Consider the following 22,133-nt stretch of genomic DNA (forward strand, 5'->3'; position numbering starts at 1 on the left):
ACGTATTTTTGCATGAAACGAAATGATGAAAGATGATGACGATGAATGATGAAACCTAAGCCTCCACCCTCGGAGCAGACTCCTACTCCGAACCCCTAAACGAAATAACTCAAAAGTCCGCATAAACTTTCGAGTTATAAAGCGGCTTGTTGGCACGAAGCGAAATTAGATAGGTACACTTTGTTTATTGAATATTCCGATGTAATGTCACTATCGCGAATGTTTCCGACAACTTAATGCTATATAAAATGCCACAAAACACCACTTCGTATTAATTATTTAGATTATTCAATGAAGAAAGCAACCGTCCCGTATCCGTTACCGCCAAAAAGTCATTGAGAACCAAACGTAAAAGGAGATTCTGCTTAAAAGGTCCAAATACTCCAAATAAGTGTGGGATGTGAGTTGGATGACCAACCTCTCCGGTGACAGGGTTATAGTTAAGTTTCAGAAGAATGTTATAAGAAATAATACAATTTTAGTTTTATTATTAATGACTTATACTATTATAGAATAATAATGTTTCTGACAGGAAAATTCCACTTGATATTAACTCGGAATCATGGTCTAAATTATCCTCCTCAGTATTTGTTACGATGTCACTAACACCCTATCTACTTGTACGGTTACCTGTAAGTACTTGTACGGGTGCAAGTGACATCGTAACGAATACTGAGAGGGATGATTCAGCTCATTATTCTAAGTTCATATCCAGTGGAAATTTCCATCGCAAAAGAAGAATTGGAAATAATTTCAAAAAAATAAAAAGGTCATGAATTTTCAATAGAAATGTCTACTTGATATTAACTCGGAATCATGATCTGAATCATCCCCCTTAGCATTTGTTATAATACCACAAGTGTTTATCAGGTGACAAGGATGGTCGTAGTCCATATCGATGGAAGTTTGTAGTAGTGTGTACTTCATAATACCAGATAAGTTGATCATCACCAGCCCATTAACGTCCCCACTGCTGGGGCACGGGCTTTCCCTATGGATGGATGGGGAGATCGGGCCTTAAACCACCACGCGGGCCCAATGCGGATTGGTGGTTATTAACGACTGCTAATGCAGCCGGGACCAACGGCTTAACGAACCTTCCGAAGCACGGAGGAGCTCGAGATGAAAGACAAGTTGATCAAATTAAATCAAATATACTTTATTGCACAGGACTAAATTTCAACACTCAGACATAACACATGAATACACACATATACATGTTGATATGTGCAATTGCAGAGATCCATTTGTAAAGGTGATGCAACTAAATGCATCTTTGTCGGTGTCGGGAATTTCTCTGCCATTGGCCTGTCGATGGAATAAAACATATTCAACTTGAATTATGCTTTTACCACAGAACGGTCTCCGTGGTCCAGTGGTTGACCGTTCTGCCCACGATCCGGAGGCCCCGGGTTCGAATCCCGATAAGATGATCCGTGCTTCGGAAGGCACGTTAAGTCGTTGGTCCCGGTTACTACTTACTGATGTAAGTATGTAGTCGTTACATTAGCCATGTCAGGCTTTTGGCGGCTTAATAATAACCTTGACACTAGAAGAAGAAGAAGAGAAGATAGGCCCCTGACATGCTTCATGTAACGACTACGTACTTACATCAGTAATCCATCTCTTAACCCACACGATAAGAAGAAGAAGATCTCTAAATGAGTGGTCAATCTCAATACAGGTAATGATTAATCAGCACAATGATTCTTCTATTCTCGTTTCAAAGTAACAAGTAGTTCTTGAACTTTCATCAAATTAACTTTGGTGGTGGCAGTCAGGGGCAGTTTGTCTACAAACACGACACCTCCTCTCAGCTGCCTCGAGTCTGGTAGATTGTCTGAAACAAGAAGCAAACTTTTGCCATCAACTGTATCATATTCGATTCTGCAACCGTTCTCCTGCGACCGATTTGCCTTAGACTATTCGTCGACAGGACATAAGTACATTTAATTCCGTTTCCCTAGCAGAGTCTTCCGTGATCCAGTGGTTGAGAGTTGTGCTCACGATCCGGAGGTCCCGGCCTCGAATAACCACGGATCATCTTAGTTTCGGACAATCTGGTGATCAGCCAGTAATGTCCTAACCAAACTAGGGACCACAAAGCAATTTTTGTGATATGTTCCCACCGGAAATCGAACCCGGGACCTCCGGATCGTGAGCCCAACGAAACCACTGGACCACGGAGGTCGTATCATCATCGTATTTATCATCACTAATTAATAGCCACGCTCTTGTTGGTGAAGCATTCTCCATGCTACTTTTTAGGGAAAAATAGGGCAGTGGTATCCCAATTGCCTTCCGCCCTGCAGTACTCTGACGCGAGTGTGATGACGCCCAGAATAGTCAATTTCAATGCTGCATTGTGATTCATGGTCCATTACCTGTCATTTAAATATATCTATTACATATCTGCGAAGTTGAACGCATTCTTATTTTATATCACTTACCTTTAACAAGAGTCTTGATTTCCTGCGCAGTGACAGTAGATCCAAGACGACGCACGACGCATGCGGCCAGAAGATCTCCGCAATCAGGGTCCGGTATACCGGTCACCACCACGTCTTGGACTCTTGGGTGCTGCCTTATTACATTCTCGATCTCCGCAGGAGACATCTAATGTCAAATAATAAACAATACACTTTATAAAAAAAGACAAGAGCTTTTTACTACTTTCGAAGGTCACAGACCTCTTAAAATATAAAATATTAACAGCCTGTATACGGCCCAGTAGTAAGCACAGCCCTCCCCCAATCAACAGGAGAAGTAATGGAGTATACTCCACTACGCTGCTCTTCACAATTTCTTAGCTTCAACAAATCATGGTGATCCTATGGGAACTCATTATGAGATCCGATGCAACCGCCAACAGAGCACATGATCCTTTGGGAATAAATTGAAGGTCCTGGAATACATACGCCTAGGTACCTACTTAAAATCGTGAAAATAATAAAAGTGATAAAACGGTTACACCTAATAAAGTTTCAGTTGACAGTGGAATGGTATCTCATCATCTCCATAGTGTTATGCCGTTCTTACGTAGTCCGCTTTCCTAACCTGAAGGTTGGACAGGTCCGTTTTTTCCAGAAATGATTGCCTATCTTCCAACTAGTCCCAACCCGCGAAGGGAAAATCAGCCCCAATACAAGTTATGTCACATACCTGCGAAACACATTCTCCTTATTGTGTGGGTTGTGAGGTGGATCACCGACCTCTTCAACCCTGATGTCAGGGTTATTATTGAGCCGCCAAGGCCCATGATATGACTCATGTGCTGACACGACTACTTGCAGTAAGTATTAACCGGGACCAACGGATTAACGTGCCTTTCGAATTCATTATTTTACTTTCAGACAATCAGGCGATCAGCCTATATCAGCGAAATACAGTTCAACAACAACATGACTAAACAGCTTGGATAAACCAAGAAATGGACCAATTTCTTACATAATGTTGGTAATACTTCAGCAGCAACTTGATGCGCGCCACGAAGAAGAAGTTCCAGTGCTCATCACGGTAGAATATGTCTCCGGTCTTGTACCAGCCGTCTTCTCTCAACATTAGTTTCGTCTCTTCTTCGTTCTTGTAATATCCCTGAGAAAATCAATCAATTTTATCTGTGTTATCTAGCCTACTTCATTCCACTGTTGGATATATATCTTCCTTCGGTTCCTTCACTCTTCTAAGACTCTGCGGACCCTCCTGCCTACCTCTCCGATGCGCGTTGAGGTCATCAAACCATCTTTTACGGGGTTGTTGGGTCCGAACCATGACCCTAGTGGGTCGATAGCGATAAGCGCTGAATGAGGGAAATTGTCGACCACGTCGGCAGGGTCGGTATCGGAGTTCTGAAGTGTTTGTTGTAGCGAGCTGAATGGCCTTTTCAGTAGCATCCCTAAGCGGAATTTATTCGGAAGCCGCAACTACCATAGGATTTGGGTGGTGCGGAGTTTTTATCAAAATTAGCAACTTTGGTGATTTAAATATTATTCCTAGTAAAGTGGACTGAAAACTGAAAAAAATAGAGTGATTATTTTTATTTCATACCTTAAACACACTTGGTCCTTTTAACCACAATTCTCCTTTTACGTTTGGTTCCACGACATCTTCGTTTGTTTCTACGTCTATTAACTGAAATATGAAAAGTAATTATTAAGTACATAACAGCCTCTGTGGTCTAATGGTTAGAGCGTTACGCTCACGATCTGGAGGTCCGGGTTCGATTCCCGATGGGGACATTGTCGAAATCACTTTGTGAGACTGTCCTTTGTTTGGTAAGGACTTTTCAGGCTTGAATCACCTGATTGTCCGAAAAAGTAAGATGATTCCGTGCTTCGGAGGGCACGTTAAGCCGTTGGTCCCGGCTACTAGCCGTAAAACACCTCCACCAACCCGCAGTGGAGCAGCGTGGTGGAGTATGCTCCATACCCCCTCCGGTTGATTGAGGGGAGGCCTGTGCCCAGCAGTGGGACGTATATAGGCAGTTTATGTTATGTTATGCTAATTCCTGCAGACGCCATCTAATTTTATTTTAAGTTATAGTTATGTAAAATAACCGTCTAAAAATTTTACATCCGCCAATAACCCGACAGATTTAAGTAGACAGCACGTCAAACGGATTGCATACAAGCGAAATGCCTATGTTACTCGCACGGGTTATTCATTTGTTGAAAATTAACTTGTTGAGAATGATCTGTCCCTTTCCTTTTCAGCGGATAAGAAAGTGACGGGTAGAACTTAAAATAAAATTAAGAGGTGTCTGCGGGAACCGGGGCCATTATGTGTTACCCTGTGTTCGAGATGTCTAGCAGGCTTGCCTAGAGAACCCCTGACATCGGGATCTGGGGTGAATGCACAGCTGCATATCTCCGTCGTACCATATGTCTGAAGTATTAATGTCTTTGGAGAGAGATTCTGTAAAATAAAGATAAGTAAGTACCTACTTATGCACACACACTTACACAAAAAGTACTTAAATTAAATTAAACACAAGCTAAGTAAATTATGCCATAGGAATAATATAATAAAAATCTTCTTCTATCGTGTGGGTTGTGACGTGGAGTAACAGCCTCATCAAACCTGGTGTCAGGGTTACTATTGAGCCGCCAAAGGCCCCTGACATCGCTCAGGTAACGACCACTACTTACATTAGTAACTTTACGTGACCATCAACTTAATGTGCCTTCCAAAACACGGTTCATCTTACTTTTGGACAATCAGGTGATCAGCCTGTAATGTCCTAAGCAAACTTGGGCCCCAAAGCAATTTTTATGATATGTCCTCACCGGGAATCGAACCCATGACCTCCGGATCGTGAGCCCAACGCTCAACCACAGAACCACGGAGGTTGTTCGTCTTTGTTATAATAAAAATAAAAGTTTAAAAACTAAAACCCGACTACGGAAAAATCACGCTCTAAAAAGTACGAAACAAGAAAATAGGTATATTTCTCTGGAAATCTTCCGAATGGTGATGTTTACAAAATAGCCGCGACAATTCAATTTTTTGAATTAATTTTCACAATTCAATTCATGACAATTCAGTTTTACTTAGCTGGCATTGTTTGGTAACTTTTGCGTCGCAAGTTATTCTTGAAGCAACAGTATTGTTAATTACTATTATTATCATAATGATTAATTGATTACTTTAACGATCATTATAATTAAAGAATGGTGTTGATCCTGGTTTTATTTTGACCGTTTTAAAATAATGCTGTTCTTTACTTGCGATAAGTACAGGAAAAAGATAAATAGTTTTGGAACTGGCATATTACGTGACTTATTGTAGATGGCATTATCTACTTGGCCGGACAAATCGGGAGCGCTGAAGGCTCTTACCCGGTACAACGTTTAAGATCAGGCCTGAGGGTGTCCTGTTGGGCGCGAACCTCGGCTCAGGGCGTCGTCTGAGAGGAAGAATATTTGAAATGATTAATCGACCCTAGTGGGTCGATAGCGATAAGTGAGGGAAATCGTCGACCGGGCCGGCGGGGTCGGTATCGGTCCTGAAGTGTTTGGTGTCGCGAGCTGATTGGCCGCCTCTAAATCAGAATCATCATCATCGTCAGACCCCATACACCTTTTCCAGATGAATTATATAGTGTCTAGCAGGGCTAACATGCGCAATGTGATAAAATTATCGATCGATTTAATAAATTTTGTCGAAATCGATAAGATTATTTTTTCCCCTAACATGCGTGGCACGTGATTTTGTTCGTATTTTGACAGGACGACACGAATTTTTGGGTTCATATATTGAGGAGCTCGGTGGCGCAGCGGTAAACGCGCTCGGTCTGTGATTGTTGAAGTTAAGCAACTTTCGCAAAGGCTGGTCATAGGATGGGTTACCACAAAAAAAAGAGTTGTCATCTCGAGCTCCTCCGTGCTTCGGAAGGCACGTTAAGCCGTTGGTCCCGGCTGCATTAGCAGTCGTTAATAACCACCAATCCGCACTGGGCCCGCGTGGTGGTTTAAGGCCCGATCTCCCTATCCATCCATAGGGAAGGCCCGTGCCCCAGCAGTGGGGACGTTAATGGGCTGGTGATGATATTAGCATCAATCGACAAAACGACATATAGTCAGAATCGGTAAAATGGCTGTGGAAAAAAAATATCACGTTGTGCATATTAGCACTTTAGGAAGCACTTTTTTCGTGACCTTTTGTTTGAAGCTAATGTGAGAGCGGTAAGGTCTACCACCATCTGCTGCATACCATTATGTTAACCTTACGAACCTTCATTTTAGTTAGAAGTTCAGGCGCCGCTGAACTTCCTCCAACTAGTATAGTTTCTAGACATGTGAAGTCACATCTGTCAGCCGCCAAATTCAGAAGGTTCGCCAGATATGGTGGACTGAGGAACGCAGTCGTGGGCTGTTAAAAAATAATGTTTAAAATATGAGATATAAAGCTAATAAACTAAGTGGTAGGAGTGAGATATTTTTTTTTATTTTGGGCGCCTCCATTGTGTATTTAATGTCTGTAATTATTTGTCTTTTTGTCTTTGTTTTTTTCTAATTTTTGTAATGTAAGTTTGTAAATATGGCGTCCAATATGGAAATAAATATTTTTTCTTTCTTTTCCTTCTTTCTTTCTTTCAGATAGAGATCTATTTATTATTTATTTCTCTCTACAACACAATAATTGTGGTTTCATCATGGTCGCCACCAACAAAATGTATGCATGTTTGTTTTCCTTGTGTACTTATATCTTACTGTAAGTACTTTATGATTATTCTTCTATTCACATTAAGCCGCAGATAGTCCTTCCACTATACGATAGTGAGGAGCTCGGTGGCGCAGCGGTAAACGCGCTCGGTCTGCGATTGTTGAAGTAAAGCAACTTTCGCAAAGGCCGGTCATAGGATGGGTGACCACAAAAAAAATGTTTTCATCTCGAGCTCCTCCGTGCTTTGGAAGGCACGTTAAGCCGTTGGTCCCGGCTGCATTAGCAGTCGTTAATAGCCATCAATCCGCACTGGGCCCGCGTGATGGTTTAAGGCCCGATCTCCCTATCCATCCATATGGGAAGGCCCGTGCCCCAGCAGTGGGGACGTTAATGGGCTGATGATGAGTCCTTCCACGTTTATTTGGAGGATGCGTGTGATAGGTCCAACAGTTCTCGTCTTAGGTACAGTCATGAGCAATATAATGTACCCACTTTAGAACTCTGTCGCACTAACATATTTGACATTTAGTAAGACTTACAGTTCAATTTGTCAAAAAAGTTAATGTGACATGGTACCACAGTGTATACATGTTAATGCTCGTGACCGTACTCAAGTAGGACACATATTAGTAGCCGAGCTGCATTGTGTAACGGATGCGGCAGATACTTGGTTGAAGGAGCTTAAACTAGATTTATACAGGGTGTTATCGTGAAATCGTAACGAAAACTTTGAGGGATGATTCAGACTATGATTCTGAGTTGATATCAAGTGGAATTTTCCGTCGCAAAAGTATGGAACTGAAATAAATTAAAAGGAACACTAAAACTTTTATGAATTTTCCAACAGGAAATTCCACTTGATATTAACTCAGAATCATGGTCTGAATCATGTCCCTCAGTATTTGTTACGGTGTCACTAACGCTCATACCTTCTTGTATGGCTACTTGTACGTACTTGTATGGGGTGTAAGTGACATCGTAACGAATACTAAAAGGGATGATCAAGTGGAATTTTCCATCGCAAAAGTATACTATAGAATAGAAAATATTAAAAAAAAAAAAAAACACGAATTTCACGACGGATAATTCCACTTGATATTAACTCAGAATCATGGTCTGAATCATCCCCTTTAGTAATCGTTACGATGTCACTAACACCCTGTATGATCCACGCAGAATATTATATGTTTTTTTTTCTTTTAATAGAATTTGTATGTACCTTGTAAGTATTTATAAGATGACACGCGTGGTCGTAGTCCACGTCGACGGAAGTCTGTAGTCGTGTGTACTTCATAATGGCAGATAAGTGGAAATGTACAATCGCCGTGAGCCATTGCAAGGGCGATACTATTAAATGCATCTTGGTCGGTCTTGGATATTTCTTAGCCATAGGCCTGTTGATAGAATAAAATACAGTGTTAGTGATATCGTACGAGACACTGTTTTTGGGTTAATATCAAGTGGAATTTTCCGTCGAAATATGCATTATTTTCATTTGTGTTTATTGAAATTATTTTCAATTCCGTACTTTTGCGATGAAAAATTCCACTTGATATTAACGTAGAATTATAATCTGAATCTTTCTCCTCAGTACGAGTATCTGGTACTAACAAACTATATGTTAAATTTAATTCATCTCAAAATTTACAATTCTTCGTCATCTCCCGCTATCCTGAGGTACTTAACTAACTAGACCTGTAGGATCTTTTCCTTTCAGTTTTTACAGAAGCGAACGAACACAAAATATACTATAACGTACAATAAGTATTATTAAGGTTTAATACGATCTATTCTAAACCGGCGTGCGTGTATGAAGCGATTGATGAATGTGGAGGAAGCAAGAGAAGTGTGTCAGGATCGAAGCAAATGGAATTCTATAGTCTCTGCTTACCCCGGTGGGAAATAGGCGTGAGTTTATGTATGTATGTAAGTATTATCATCTACTATTACTTCATCTGAAAATTCTATTCTTTCATAAAATTTGTGGTATGGTCGTAACTAAATTATTTTGATATTAGTTTTGGTACTGTTCGTTCTTTAGGACTTTTCCTGTCTTTTCCTTGGTCATTATCATCATTAATAATTTATACAAGTAATTTAAATATATGTGCCTTGGGATCGTTCTCATTATCTCGATTGTTGAAACCATCTGATGCATCTTATTGCTATCGATTCACCAGGGATGCATGGTTCCAAATATAAACCCTTTCAGACGTCATGTTTTCATTTTCCTATCAAAGAAGAGCCCTCGGACTTTCCCATTTTTCCGGCCAAGTAGGTTATGATCCAAAGCAAACCTACAATAAGTCACGTCAAGAAAAGAATCGTCTGGTGCACGTGCTTCAGTTGAAGAGAACCTCTAAAATTTTTTTTGAGATGAGACATCCCCGATAGCTTTTACTCAATTTTTATCGCAAAACAGCTTACCACTCGTGATTAGCAGCTACAACGAAGTTCTTGTGTGTTAATATAGGCTGTTTAGGCAGACCAGTAGACCCGCTAGTAGTCATAAGAGTCGCAGTTGTCATCTCCGGATCAAAATCTGTTGCTCTGAAATCCAAATTGTTGTCAAAGTTCTTTATTACTGAACAATCACTGCAGACAAATTTGTTTTCGTAATATAAATTGTACAAAGTGCAATGAAAAGATAATGTACAATTATGTATTCTTTTCAACCTAGATTTTGATCGACTTTTGAAACACATGTTGTAGTACACATTGAGTAGATTTCTTGAACTATGTATAGATTTTAATGATCAGTATTTGTATAGCATCGGTGATTACAGTATCTCTTTACATACGGTCCGCGGAGGTATGTGTTGCTCTATGCTTTACATTGACTTTATATCATTTTCTCCCATTTGAGGACCTTTTGGCGGGAACGGGACAGTGGCTTTCTTCATTGAATGTCTAAATAATTACGAAGTGGTGTTTTGTGGTTAATGATCGCATTAAGTTAGTCGGAAAACATTCGGGATAGTGTTATTGTTATTATATCGGAATATTCAATAAACAAAGTGTACCTATCCATTTTCGCTTCGTGCCAACAAGCCGCTTTATAACTCGAAAGTATAAAGCGGCTTATGCGGACTTTTGAGTTAATTCGTTTTGGGTTCGGAGTAGGAGTCTGCTTCGAGGGTGGGGGCTTGGGTTTCATGATTCAACGTCATCACCTTTGATTATTTCATTAATCATCATCAAGAAAAAAATACATAAGACATGGCTGTATGCGCATAGTTCCCTTTGCCTCGCCCTTCGGGGAAAACCAAAACAAAAAAAATCTCCCGTTTGACATTACACCCTACAAATGTACTGAAGACCTTAGCCTCTTAGCCTGACCCACAAATGGGCAAAAGAAAAAAAAATACACCCTACAAACATTCGCGCTTACATAATTTTTTTTTGGTCCTTCGAGCCGGGTAAGCTATGATTTAATAATTTCCTCAACTTACTTAAAGTTCTTCACAGTAGTCCCATCACCATATTTTGCCAAAAATTCTTTAAAGGAAATGGTCTTATCAACGTTTCTATTTCCGTCATCAAAAACAACAATTACTGAATCTAAGTGACAGTTTTCAAGGGCTGTTGTGACACATTTTATTCTCTCGTTTTGACAGAACACTATTTTGGGCTTGTCCTTCATAAATATGCTTTCTAGTTGGTCTGGAAAAGAAATTACCATTATCAGGCCAACATACATAAGTACAGTCATGAGCAATATATAATGTACCCACTTTAGGACTCTGTCGCACTAACATATTTGACATTTAGTTAGACTAACAGTTCAATTTGTCAAAAAAGTTAATGCGACATGGTACCGAAGTGTAAACATATTAATGCTCGTGACCATACATACATAAACTCAGGTCTATTTCCCACCGGGGTAAGCAATTCTATTTGCTTCGATCCTGACACACTTCTTTTGCTTCCTCCACATTCATCAATCGTTTCATACATGCACGCCGGGTCAGAGTAAACTTTTTCTAAGGACATCCCCAATTCGGTACGTCCTTCTAGGTCTTCTTCTGCGAACCCTACCAACAATCTTCACCTTATACTCGTACACCAGTTTCGTAACCCAGAATGGAAATCATGAAGTACGGAATCTCATTACTTTCGGACAATCAGTTGTAACAGACTTAATATGTACGTACTTATTTCATTACTTTCCAACAATCAGTTATAACAGACAGGACCGATACCGACCCCGCCGGCGTGGTTGACGATTTCCCTCAATCAGCGCTTGTCGCTATGGACCCACTAGGGTCGGTTAATTTTTTCAAATATTTTTTCTCTCAGACGCCCTGAGCCGAGGTTCGCGCCCAACTGGGCACCCTCAGGCCCGTTGTCTTAAACGTTGTACCGGGTGAGAGCCTTCAGCGCTCCCCATTTGTCCGGCCAAGTAGTTAATGCCATCTGCGGCAAATCTACAATAAGTCACATCAAAAAAAAAGGAAAAAAAGTTATAACAGATAATAATTTAGGTACATACTTATTTGCAGAAATCTATCAACAGGAGCCACAGCGACGCCAGTGTAAAGGCCAGCATAGTAGGGGATGGCGACGTCCAAGTGGTTGGGCGCTATTAACACGATGATATCACCGCATCGCAAGCCCAGCTCCCTGAATGCGCCGGCGCACCGCACGCTGCGCTCCAGTACTGAACCGCACGTTTCTGACTGACCTGTACCACCGTCAATCTGTAATATTATAAATAACCGGGTTTTTCTATAGTACACGACGCGAGGTACTTGCGTCGTCTGTGCATGAGGCGAAAGAAAGTGGTATCTTTTGAAATATGGCGGTCGTTCCGTCTGGCCTTGTTGAATGTCATAGACAAGGGCGCGAATTTGAAATGCGTGGTAAATACTTAAATAACCTTTACTTGAAAAAGTGCTATAGTGGTTGTCAGAAAAAGATTGCTACCTAGCTATAAGTCAGCCTATTGTACTCTTTCCATTTCTCTTTTTTTGTGTTTCTGTGTTTCTTGTGTGTGCAATAAAGTATTTGTTATGTTATGTGTGTCGTTAGACAACGCGCTGAGCAGAGGTTCGCGCCCAACTGGGGCCTGTTTAATAAAACTTACAATTGTAAATTACAACGACAATTTGATGTACATTACGTAGCTAAAATGAAACTGCAAAATATTCGTGATCACACACTCCGCAATGTACATCAAATTGTCATTGTAATTTACAATTGTAAGTTTTATTAAACAGGCCTCTGGCCACCTTCAGGCCTGTTATCTTCGGTGAGAACCCTCAGCGCTCCTTGTTTGTCCGGACAGATAATGAACGGCATATGCGGCAATCCATTTTTTATTCGAAGGGAATTGCCTACCGGATACCCTCCTATCGCCTGGGTAGTGAGGATTACGTCGGGTTCACCGACTAAAACCCCCCGGTGTCGGTATCACCGACATTATGCCAAGCTACTGGGACGCTTTCTCAGACTTTGTCACGCAAAAATATGCAGCAAACCAACAAGACACAATTAAATCACGTCAACAAAAAAAAATGACATGCAAACCTGTGAAATGAAATCCGGGTCATCTCTGAGGCTCATCAGCAGCAGCTTGCCGAGGTGGAAGCGGTCTTCCGGTCGTCCTGACTCCGCTACCACTCGCGCGCTCACCTCACTCATATACCAATGACCAGCATCACTCCCCATATACGAATACAGACGATGCATTTTGATGTTAAATAGTAAGAATAGTTTTCAACGACAAGCATTAATAGCTAATACTGTAAAAATCACTTCTATTAAACCTGGGACACAACGTTACAGAAATAGTTAAAACAACCTTCCAGCTCAAGGGTTCGGAACTGACTGCCTGCAGTGCCTGCCCGACTGACAACCGGTCTTCTCGCTTGCCTACTTTTTCCGCCACTTTTAAAAATTGTTGCCAATTCAAAACTAATAAAAACTACTATTTTTGTTATGGGTAACTTAGAATGTCCAATCAAAAAAAATTTAAAAGTTATTGCGATTGCAGTGTTAGTATTTGTTTAAAGATAAGGTACCTAGTTAGCTAGATCAATAAAAGATAAATATACTTACTTAAGGCTTCTTAAATGCGAGCGTACCTGCTGTCGACAGAGCTAACTGTCGCGAACTGAAATATATAAAACTGACGTATCTACGTCTGCAATTTTTGCTGAAACTGATTTGCACCTTTTGCGTTTGTTAATAAGACGCAAATCATTTCGCTACGTAGTTTATGCCGATTGCGGCTAATCTTTACATGTAGCTAGCCATAGGTACAGTAGTTATATAAAGGGTGTTAGTGACATCGTAACGAACAACTTTGAAGGAATATTCAGACCATGAATCTGAGTTGATATCAAGTGGAATTTCCGTTAAAAAAATAACATGAATTTTGTGTCGGAAAATTCCATTTGATATTAACTCAGAATCACGAGCTGAATGATTCAGCTTCTGAGTTAATATCAAGTTGAATTTTCCGACACAAAATTCATGTTATTTATTTGACGGAAATTCCTCCTGAGTATTCGTTACGATGTCAGTAATACCCTCTGTTAAGGTGAGATTTTTCAATAAAACAATCATAATATATGTGTGTGCTTAAGTATTTATTTGTGTACTTACAAAAGAGAATATAATATATATTACTTCCTTATTGCTCTCTACGTTCTATAAAATATTTGCGATAAAACGTACTGTTTTGTTTCAATACTCCAGTGTGACATGAAGCTATCTATACTATCTTGTGTGTTTTATGTGCCCAGCATTAATATGTTATCTATAAACTAGAAAAATAAATTCTTATCACTGTATGTTTATTTATCCAATGATTAACTTGTATAAACAATAAAATAGATACTATAGTTTGGTAAGTAATTGAATAGGTAAGTAATAAATAAGAGGCAAAAAAATAAGTACGTAGTTATAGCTAAATACTTTTTGTTAAGTACATACTTTTAAGTAAGTAATTTCGTTTACTTTTTAGGTAGGTAGAACGTTTGCCTCTCACTTTAAGGTTGCAGGTTCGAATCCAGAACAGGCCTAAACCAATGATTGTCGATTTTGTTTTCGAATTCATTTTTGTATCGTAAATGATTATCACGTGCTCAGTGGTGAAGGAAAACATCGTAAGGACTACCCACATTCCCGAGAAATGCATTTTCGGAAGTATGTGATTTAACCTGGATCGTCGATCCCTAGTCACACTTTAAACTTGTGGCTAGCGGGGTACTGTGCTCTGTCCGGTACCCCGAAAACATCCTTTGGCGGCAGCACACCCTCGCCGCCAAAGTAAGATGATTCCGTGCTTCGGAGGACACGTTAAGCCGTTGGTCCCGGCTATTAGCCGTAAAAAACCTCCATCAACCCGCATTGGAGCAGCGTGGTTCCGGTTGATTGAGGGGAGGCCTGTGCCCAGCAGTGGGACTTATAAGTATAGGCTGTTTATGTGGGCTGGTTTTCCCTGTACACGCAATCATGACACACCACTTTCGGCTCTTTCATTTCCATCAAAGTCTTCATACACGCTGCGCTGGTTTAGTAACATTCGGATCTGATCGCGGTATGTACGCCTAGGCCTTCTCCTTCTAACTTTACCATTTACACTCGCATCATAATTCAAAAAAAGAAGAGAGAAGGACTAGTTCATAACATAAAGAGTGTATCCCAATTCCCAAGTACCCACACCTCGCCGAGTTTTCTGTTAAGACCAACGTGAAAGGTGGTACCGTATCGCCGTCTAGAATGGTCGAGCCAAGTGTGTTAGTGAAAACTGTACTTAAAATAAAGTAATAACTCATTGGTGCATTGGTATTCTCTTTTCTATTATTCCCTTTGCATGTGAAGAACTGCCTCCTTTAATTTCCGTCGGTGCACTTTAGTTGACGTAGTCATCGGTATCTCTTTGAGGAAGACGACACCTCCACGAAGTTGCTTCGAATCTGCGAGGTTGGCTGAAACAATAAGATTAAAAATGTTACGCAAATATTCAGTGGCGTTATTTTGACGGGGTCCATATTGGCTCGCTTAAAATTGTTCTTCCTATAAATTTTTTCTTCATAAAAATTTTGTTCATATTTTTTTTTGTCATAACATTTTTGTTCCTAATTTTGTTCTTCCTATCCTACATTGTTTATAAAATTACTCGTCATAAAGTTTTTACTCAGAATACTCTTAATACATATTTTAGTACCGAAATATTATTTTGGAGGAGCTCGAATTATTGAAGCATAAATGTCAGGAAAAAAGTAAGTTTTGGAAATTTTGTATATTAACGTACTGCTCGCTTTGCTCGGCCCCCTACCAAACAATTTTCGTAACCTATATCTACAGTGTCGGGGTGTCGCGAATTTCCGATGAATACCAAATATTGAAATTAATTTGTAATTCGTGCCTGTCACGATTTCAGTAAATTGCAGTGTGATTTAGATTTGTTTTGTACCAGCATTACAACTGTCAAACGTACGCTTGCCAAACCTTTTTTTTTTTTCAATTAATATCACATTAATGTGACATCTACCTGCCTCTTTATCAACGCGTAACTCTTTATCTATTTGTGGAGATTTCTCATTAGCATTGTTTACATCTATTGTCTAGATGTATATTTTATTATTTGACTTTTAATCTACCTAAGAAAATAAAATAAATATATAGACATACATACATATATAAACTCATGCCTATTTCCCATCGGGGTAAGCAGAGACTATAGAATTCCATTTGCTTCCTTCACATTCATCCATCGCTTCAGATCGTATTAAACCCTTTCTAAGGACATCTCCGATTAAATAAAAAGAATAAGGAATAATACTACTTATGGAAGGGCAACTCCCCGCTCATCAGCAGCACCCGAGCTAGGTTTACCTAACTCCCCCTCGGTCAGAAAAACCAGAAAATAATTATCATAGATAAACTTGTTGAAGACCAATGTAACATTTTTGAATTTACGTCATTTCGCAAGGTGTTATGGCTGAGGAGAAGAAATGACAAGAAACTGCAACAGCAACACATCTTTTAAATCAATGAGGGTATACATTACAAGTTATTTAATAACTAAAGGAACACATTCAATACTAAACATTTTTATCATTTAGGTAGTCATTTATCTTATAATAAGCGTTTTACATATTAAAGTAAGCTTCACGTGATCTTTAGATGTATTTTCTGACAAATTCAATTTATCTGGTAATTTATTGTAAAAACATAACATAATACATAATCCCGTAAAAGATGAATTTCAGTACTTAAACTAGAATTTTGAAAAGCAATTTTATTTTTATTCCTTGTATTTATTATTTATTTATTTATTTATTTATTAATGGATGACTTACAGCTATGCACATGATAACATTTAGTTAGGACACAATTAAACAAAGTAAAACAGTACTTATGTGTTAGCCAAAGATTAATGACTACCTAATTAATCTCATAATAAGCTTTTTTATATAAAGTAAGGTCTTACTTTAGTCTTCAAGGGTATGGGCGTCAGACGTCACACACACAGATGCGCGTGTACGATAACGTCAATGAGTAGTGTCTGTGTAAAACGTCATTTTTGTATGAAGTGGCCGGGCTGCGCCTAAAGTATAGACGTACCTTTGACCAAGTATTTGATCCCTTCAGCAGTGACGTCATGTCCGGTGCGGCGCACGACGCAAGCGACGGGCAGGTCCCCGCACTCCGGGTCCGGTATCCCGGTCACTGCCACGTCCAGCACGCCTGGGTGTTGTCTGATCACGTTCTCGACTTCTACTGGGGAAATCTGGAAGATGTGATTGACGTATGAGCAAAGAATAAGGAATAATACTACGTATAGAACGGCGGTTCTCCGCACCCTACCAGCGGCTGAGCTAGGTTTACCTCCACCCCCTCGGTCTTACTTTAGTCTTCAATCGTATGGGTGCCTTCATACACACAAATGCCCGTGTACGGTCACGAGCATTAATATGTATACACTTTGGTACCATGTTACATTAACTTTTTTGACAAATTCAACTGTAAGTCTCACTAAATGTCAAATATGTTAGTGCGACAGAGTCCTAAAGTGGGTACATTATATTGCTCATGACTGTAGAATAACGTCAATGTGAAGTAACTGTGTAAAACGAGGTTGTTTGTGCATGTCCGGGGTTGTAGTATGAGTGTATCTGTGCTATAATTGGAGGATTTACACTCATAATGGTGCTGACACCCTCTCAAAATTTTACGTCAAATGGGTTGCATATCAGCGAAATGCCTATTTGATTCGCCCGGGCTATTTATTGACACCTATCAGTCATCAAAAAAAAAAAAAATAAATAAAAATTTATTTCACACAACAAGAACAAGAACAATTTACATATTTTTAAAACATTACATTTGCAATAAAATATAATTTTGTTGGTGGCTATTTAAAAGCAGAAGGTAACCCTGTCTCTCAAACTAGGAGACCTGTATCTTGAGAGGCAGTGTTCAGTTTTTACAGTTTTTAAAAATAGCATTGAGTGGAACTATATAATTTATATCCGAAATAGTCCAAGTGCTCGAACAACAAAAATATGCATATACCTAAACTAATTTGCGTGAATGATGTATGTGTGTAGGTGTGTATGATGTTATATTTGTGAGAGTGCGTGTACGTGTGTTATAGTGTTTAAGGATGAGTGTGTGTGTTTTAGTAGCTTAACATCCATCTAATGATTGATAAATAATGATTGCAACACTGCGCAAGTCAAACAAAATACTTTTGTAAGTATATGAAAACACATCACCACATTGTCATTTGAATTATTTTACCACCATTTTGTATTTTATGTGTTCTCGCAAATAAATTGATTTGATTTGAAACTCCCAAAAGTAGATGGAAAAACGATTTGGATGCCTTTGAAGGGGCAAGACATCTATGTGGATAAGGAATTGTGGAAGAGAAGAGCGAAGGCCTTTGCTCAGCAGTAAAGCACGATAGGATAGAGAAAAAAACTCACATGATGGCTCATATACTTGAGTAGCAACTTGTATCGCTCCACGAAGAACATATTCCAGTTCTCGTCCCTGTAGAAGATGTCACCAGTTTTGAACCAGCGGTCCTCTGCGAACGACTCCTCCACAGCTTTTGGGTTGTTGTAGTATTCCTGGAGACAACAAAACATAATGTAATTAGGTCAAGTACTAAGTTCAAGATAATTATGAAATTCCGATTACTTACTAAATAAAGACAGATCTAAAACTAACGAAATACATTTTCTTTTTTCTATTTAATTTATTTACGAATTTAAATCAAGAAAAACGTAAAAATAAGTCCCACATTTCATTACTTTTTCTATGACGTCACGTGTGCTTTTTCATACCAAATTACATAGTAATTTCGTGTTCTACGTTTAGTAGAAAGTAACAGATTTCACTAGTAGGAAACTTGACAGTTTTCGGATAATAAGTATTATATTTTAAAACCTACAAACGCTTATTTTATCCCTTTTAAAATATACTATTTTCTCGAAAAAACTTTAGATAGGTACCTACTTTCTTATATGTATAATAAAAAAAACATATTTCTATAAGTACTACATATTTCTCAAACGGGGAGCGCCGTTTCGAACCCCGCTACCGGGCCTAAGCGTTTTTATGGCAGTAGTTTTAGGCGGATGAGACGTTCGTTATGTAAAAATTGACGATCCAAAGTGTAACTATGTTACCTACTAAATAAAGATATTTTTGAATTTGAATTTAATTTATCTTAAGTGCAGATTTCGGCAATGCGGATCGTAAAATTAATAACCAAAATATACCTTGAAAATCCCAGGTCCCTTAACCCAGAGCTCTCCCTGTTTGTGAGGCTCCGTCACATCTTGCTGAGTTGTTATATCCACAATCTGTAATAATGATTTTATTATTAACATCACCTTTGCGTCGCGTAGCCGGGTTGGTGTGGTCGACCACCTTAATAGTTTTGAACTCCACACAACAAGAAGAAGGCTGTTAAAAGCAGCTTCTGAACTGTGTGCGTTACCCCAACAAGAAAGTATCTCCTAGAGTTATATGAGTAGAACGTATAGTTGGTGCCTTATCTGCTGTAAATGTGCCCCCACATAAAAAATGTGTGCCCCCTGTCGTTTCGAAAAAAAATCGAAAAAACGATTCTTGCTGGGGTAACGTTTTTCTAGCAGGAAAATTCTAAACGAATGATCGGAGAGAGAAAAACTGTGCATGGCCAGATAGCTTATATGTGTGCCAAAATGTGCCCCCAAAAATAAAATCTGTGCCCCTTCAGATTTTCGAGATATTGCATTTCCTGCTGGAGTAACGTTTTGATGAATAGTATATCTCTAAAACCATTGCATGTGCCCCTGTAGAATAAACATACGCGAGTAGCTCTTAATGTGTGCCCCTTTGTGCCCCAATTAGATTTTAGAAAATATTTATAGTTTTCAAGTTATCGCGGTTTTATGAAAACCCGAAAAAACATCGCAGCGCCTAAATGAGACAAGGCATAACTTCGCTGAAAACTATATTCGGTCTTTCTTGACGCTAATAATAACCATACAAAGTTTCAAAAATGTTCATGCATGCGTTTTTGAATAATCTTGCTAAAAGTAAAAACGATGGTGTCATAACTTTGACGGCAAAATACAAGGAACTGGCACAATCCCAGATGTGTAGGTGTAAACCAAAATCTTGTGCCTTTAGTCAAAAATATATGGTGAAAATATTGAGACATAGTTTTAACTCTGCTTTACAATAAATGTGACTTACATTAGTATAAAAATACAGGTATGTCACAAAACAGTTTGGTCACGATTTTGAGCATGTTAGTCACATGTACATTTTATTTGAAAATGGCTCTTATAAATGTACTTAATCATGTGTAAGGTCATAGAAACAGCTATTAAAATATAATCCAATAACAACTTTATTTTATTAGTTATTACTTTTTTACTTCAGTGTACTCAGGCACAACACGTGTGAACCGGTTAGTGAGTAAAGTAAAGATAGTCATCGATATGTATGAATCCGTCGCTTTTTAGTAGTCATTCAGATTTGGTCGGATAACCAGCCGTTGTTTACATATTTTGGTTTTTTGTTTATATTTACTTAATGCGTAACATTTGAAGCTCAATATTTTCACCATATATTTTTGACTAAAGGCACAAGATTTTGGTTTACACCTACACATCTGGGATTGTGCCAGTTCCTTGTATTTTGCCGTCAAAGTTATGACACCATCGTTTTTACTTTTAGCAAGATTATTCAAAAACGCATGCATGAACATTTTTGAAACTTTGTATGGTTATTATTAGCGTCAAGAAAGACCGAATATAGTTTTCAGCGAAGTTATGCCTTGTCTCATTTAGGCGCTGCGATGTTTTTTCGGGTTTTCATAAAACCGCGATAACTTGAAAACTATAAATATTTTCTAAAATCTAATTGGGGCACAAAGGGGCACACATTAAGAGCTACTCGCGTATGTTTATTCTACAGGGGCACATGCAATGGTTTTAGAGATATACTATTCATCAAAACGTTACTCCAGCAGGAAATGCAATATCTCGAAAATCTGAAGGGGCACAGATTTTATTTTTGGGGGCACATTTTGGCACACATATAAGCTATCTGGCCATGCACAGTTTTTCTCTCTCCGATCATTCGTTTAGAATTTTCCTGCTAGAAAAACGTTACCCCAGCAAGAATCGTTTTTTCGATTTTTTTTCGAAACGACAGGGGGCACACATTTTTTATGTGGGGGCACATTTACAGCAGATAAGGCACCAACTATACGTTCTACTCATATAACTCTAGGAGATACTTTCTTGTTGGGGTAACGCACACATCTGCCCTACGCTTTTCGCGGACTCCTTATCTGTTAGTACCTTGTCCATCATTTTAAGTGCACTCGGCGATTAAATCTTCTTTATTATGGACTTAATGTGGAACTTTTTCTTCGGTTACAGCATTGGCATAGAATAAGGAATAATACTACGCTCCCCACCAGCGTCTGAACTAGGTTTACCTCACCCCCCTCGAACATAGTTTAGACTTGAGCCATAGCGTCTGACGTCACACACACAGATGCGCGTGTACGATTATGTCAATGTGTAATGTCTGTGTAAAACGATGTTGTTTGTAGAAACTGTCCAGGCTTTGGCGTCACGTAGAATCACTTTGTGAGACTGTCCTTTCTTTGGCTAGGACTAACTGTACCAACCACTAGTGGAGCAGCGTATTTCTTTGAGAACTCACATTCTGATGCGTCGATTTATTTCAATAATTAATTCAATTTCGAGTAAAAAATTAGGACCATAATTACCCGAATTGAAACTAGCTTACGAGATCTATTGCGAGGTTTCGTTAACAAAAATCACACCAGATGAGAGATCTGGTTTTTCATCGGGCGCTTACATGGTTTTCACTGTGTACAGTCATGGGCAATATTATGTAGGTACCCACTTTAGAACCCTGTCGCACTATAATATTTGACATTTAAGGAGACTTACGGTTTCATATTAATACTCGTGACCGTATAAGGGGCGATATAATCTATTTACGTTATCCTACCCGATACTTATGGCATCCCAGAGGCTTGCCAACGGAGTCTGGCGGCGGGTCGTCGGGGTGGAGACCGATAGAGGTCATCTCACTCATCCCATATATAGCTCGGAACTCTGTATTTGGGGCGATTTCCTGTAAAAATAATTTTCTTATAATAATAATAATAACTTTATTGCACAAACGTAATGTGTTTGTTCTATGAACTCTTGACTCTTACTGTAACATCGCAAGTTCGAACCCCAGCACGAAGCTAAATCAGTGATTTCGACTTTGGTTTTGATTTCATGTTTGAATAGTATATTTAAAAGACTACCTATCACGTTTTCAACGGTAAAGGAAAACATAGTGACGAATCAGTCGAGATTAGGTCTTGTACTATCTAACATTTTATTATATTACATTTTAATAAATGATTTCATTTGATTTTGATTTTTCACAAAAAAAAAAACAGGGAAGAACGTGGG

General features: G+C 39.0%; 3 protein-coding genes across 4 annotated transcripts in view; 1 reads left to right on the forward strand and 2 right to left on the reverse strand.

The window, feature by feature from the left end:
• LOC126376229 (luciferin 4-monooxygenase-like) overlaps nucleotides 1–21,583 on the forward strand; it is a 72,176-nt gene extending 50,593 nt beyond the window's left edge. The window contains exon 13 of the transcript XR_007567696.1: nucleotides 21,560–21,583. The gene's annotated coding sequence lies outside the window, so the exon portion shown is untranslated. The remainder of the gene's footprint in view (nucleotides 1–21,559) is intronic.
• LOC126376226 (luciferin 4-monooxygenase-like) lies at nucleotides 1,067–13,477 on the reverse strand. 2 transcript variants are annotated; one of them, XM_050023491.1, is made up of 12 exons: nucleotides 13,225–13,477; nucleotides 12,694–12,826; nucleotides 11,657–11,864; nucleotides 10,617–10,827; nucleotides 9,592–9,714; nucleotides 8,384–8,558; nucleotides 6,733–6,870; nucleotides 4,789–4,914; nucleotides 4,048–4,131; nucleotides 3,448–3,594; nucleotides 2,451–2,616; nucleotides 1,067–1,840 (listed from the first exon to the last, which is right to left on the reverse strand). In XM_050023491.1, the coding sequence occupies exons 2-12, from the start codon at nucleotides 12,805–12,807 to the stop codon at nucleotides 1,713–1,715; spliced, it is 1,620 nt and encodes a 539-aa protein (XP_049879448.1). In that variant the 5' UTR covers nucleotides 12,808–12,826; nucleotides 13,225–13,477; the 3' UTR covers nucleotides 1,067–1,712. The 2 variants fall into 2 exon arrangements, with proteins under 2 accessions (XP_049879448.1, XP_049879447.1); XM_050023490.1 differs by lacking the exon at nucleotides 13,225–13,477 and having other exon boundaries at nucleotides 12,694–13,206.
• LOC126376230 (luciferin 4-monooxygenase-like) overlaps nucleotides 14,134–22,133 on the reverse strand; it is a 29,968-nt gene continuing 21,968 nt past the window's right edge. Inside the window, exons 8-12 of the mRNA XM_050023495.1 lie at nucleotides 21,676–21,801; nucleotides 18,912–18,995; nucleotides 18,111–18,257; nucleotides 16,744–16,909; nucleotides 14,134–15,101 (exon numbers count right to left, since the gene is read on the reverse strand). Coding sequence (XP_049879452.1) covers nucleotides 14,974–15,101; nucleotides 16,744–16,909; nucleotides 18,111–18,257; nucleotides 18,912–18,995; nucleotides 21,676–21,801 — 651 coding nt within the window. The 3' untranslated portion in view covers nucleotides 14,134–14,973. The remainder of the gene's footprint in view (nucleotides 15,102–16,743; nucleotides 16,910–18,110; nucleotides 18,258–18,911; nucleotides 18,996–21,675; nucleotides 21,802–22,133) is intronic.

This window comes from Pectinophora gossypiella, chromosome 20 (assembly GCF_024362695.1).
Source record: "Pectinophora gossypiella chromosome 20, ilPecGoss1.1, whole genome shotgun sequence".
Classification (NCBI taxonomy): domain Eukaryota; kingdom Metazoa; phylum Arthropoda; class Insecta; order Lepidoptera; family Gelechiidae; genus Pectinophora; species Pectinophora gossypiella.

Bases quoted from the DNA above. Each gene is read 5' to 3' on its own strand.
- LOC126376226 (XM_050023490.1), bottom strand. From the start codon at position 12,855: ATGCATCGTCTGTATTCGTATATGGGGAGTGATGCTGGTCATTGGTAT. The intron at 10,828-11,656 runs GTATGTACCTAA...TTTCTTTTCCAG, and splicing joins TGATAGATTTCTGCAAATAA to ACCAACTAGAAAGCATATTT. The intron at 9,715-10,616 runs GTAAGTTGAGGA...TTTGGATTTCAG, and splicing joins ACTACTGTGAAGAACTTTAA to AGCAACAGATTTTGATCCGG.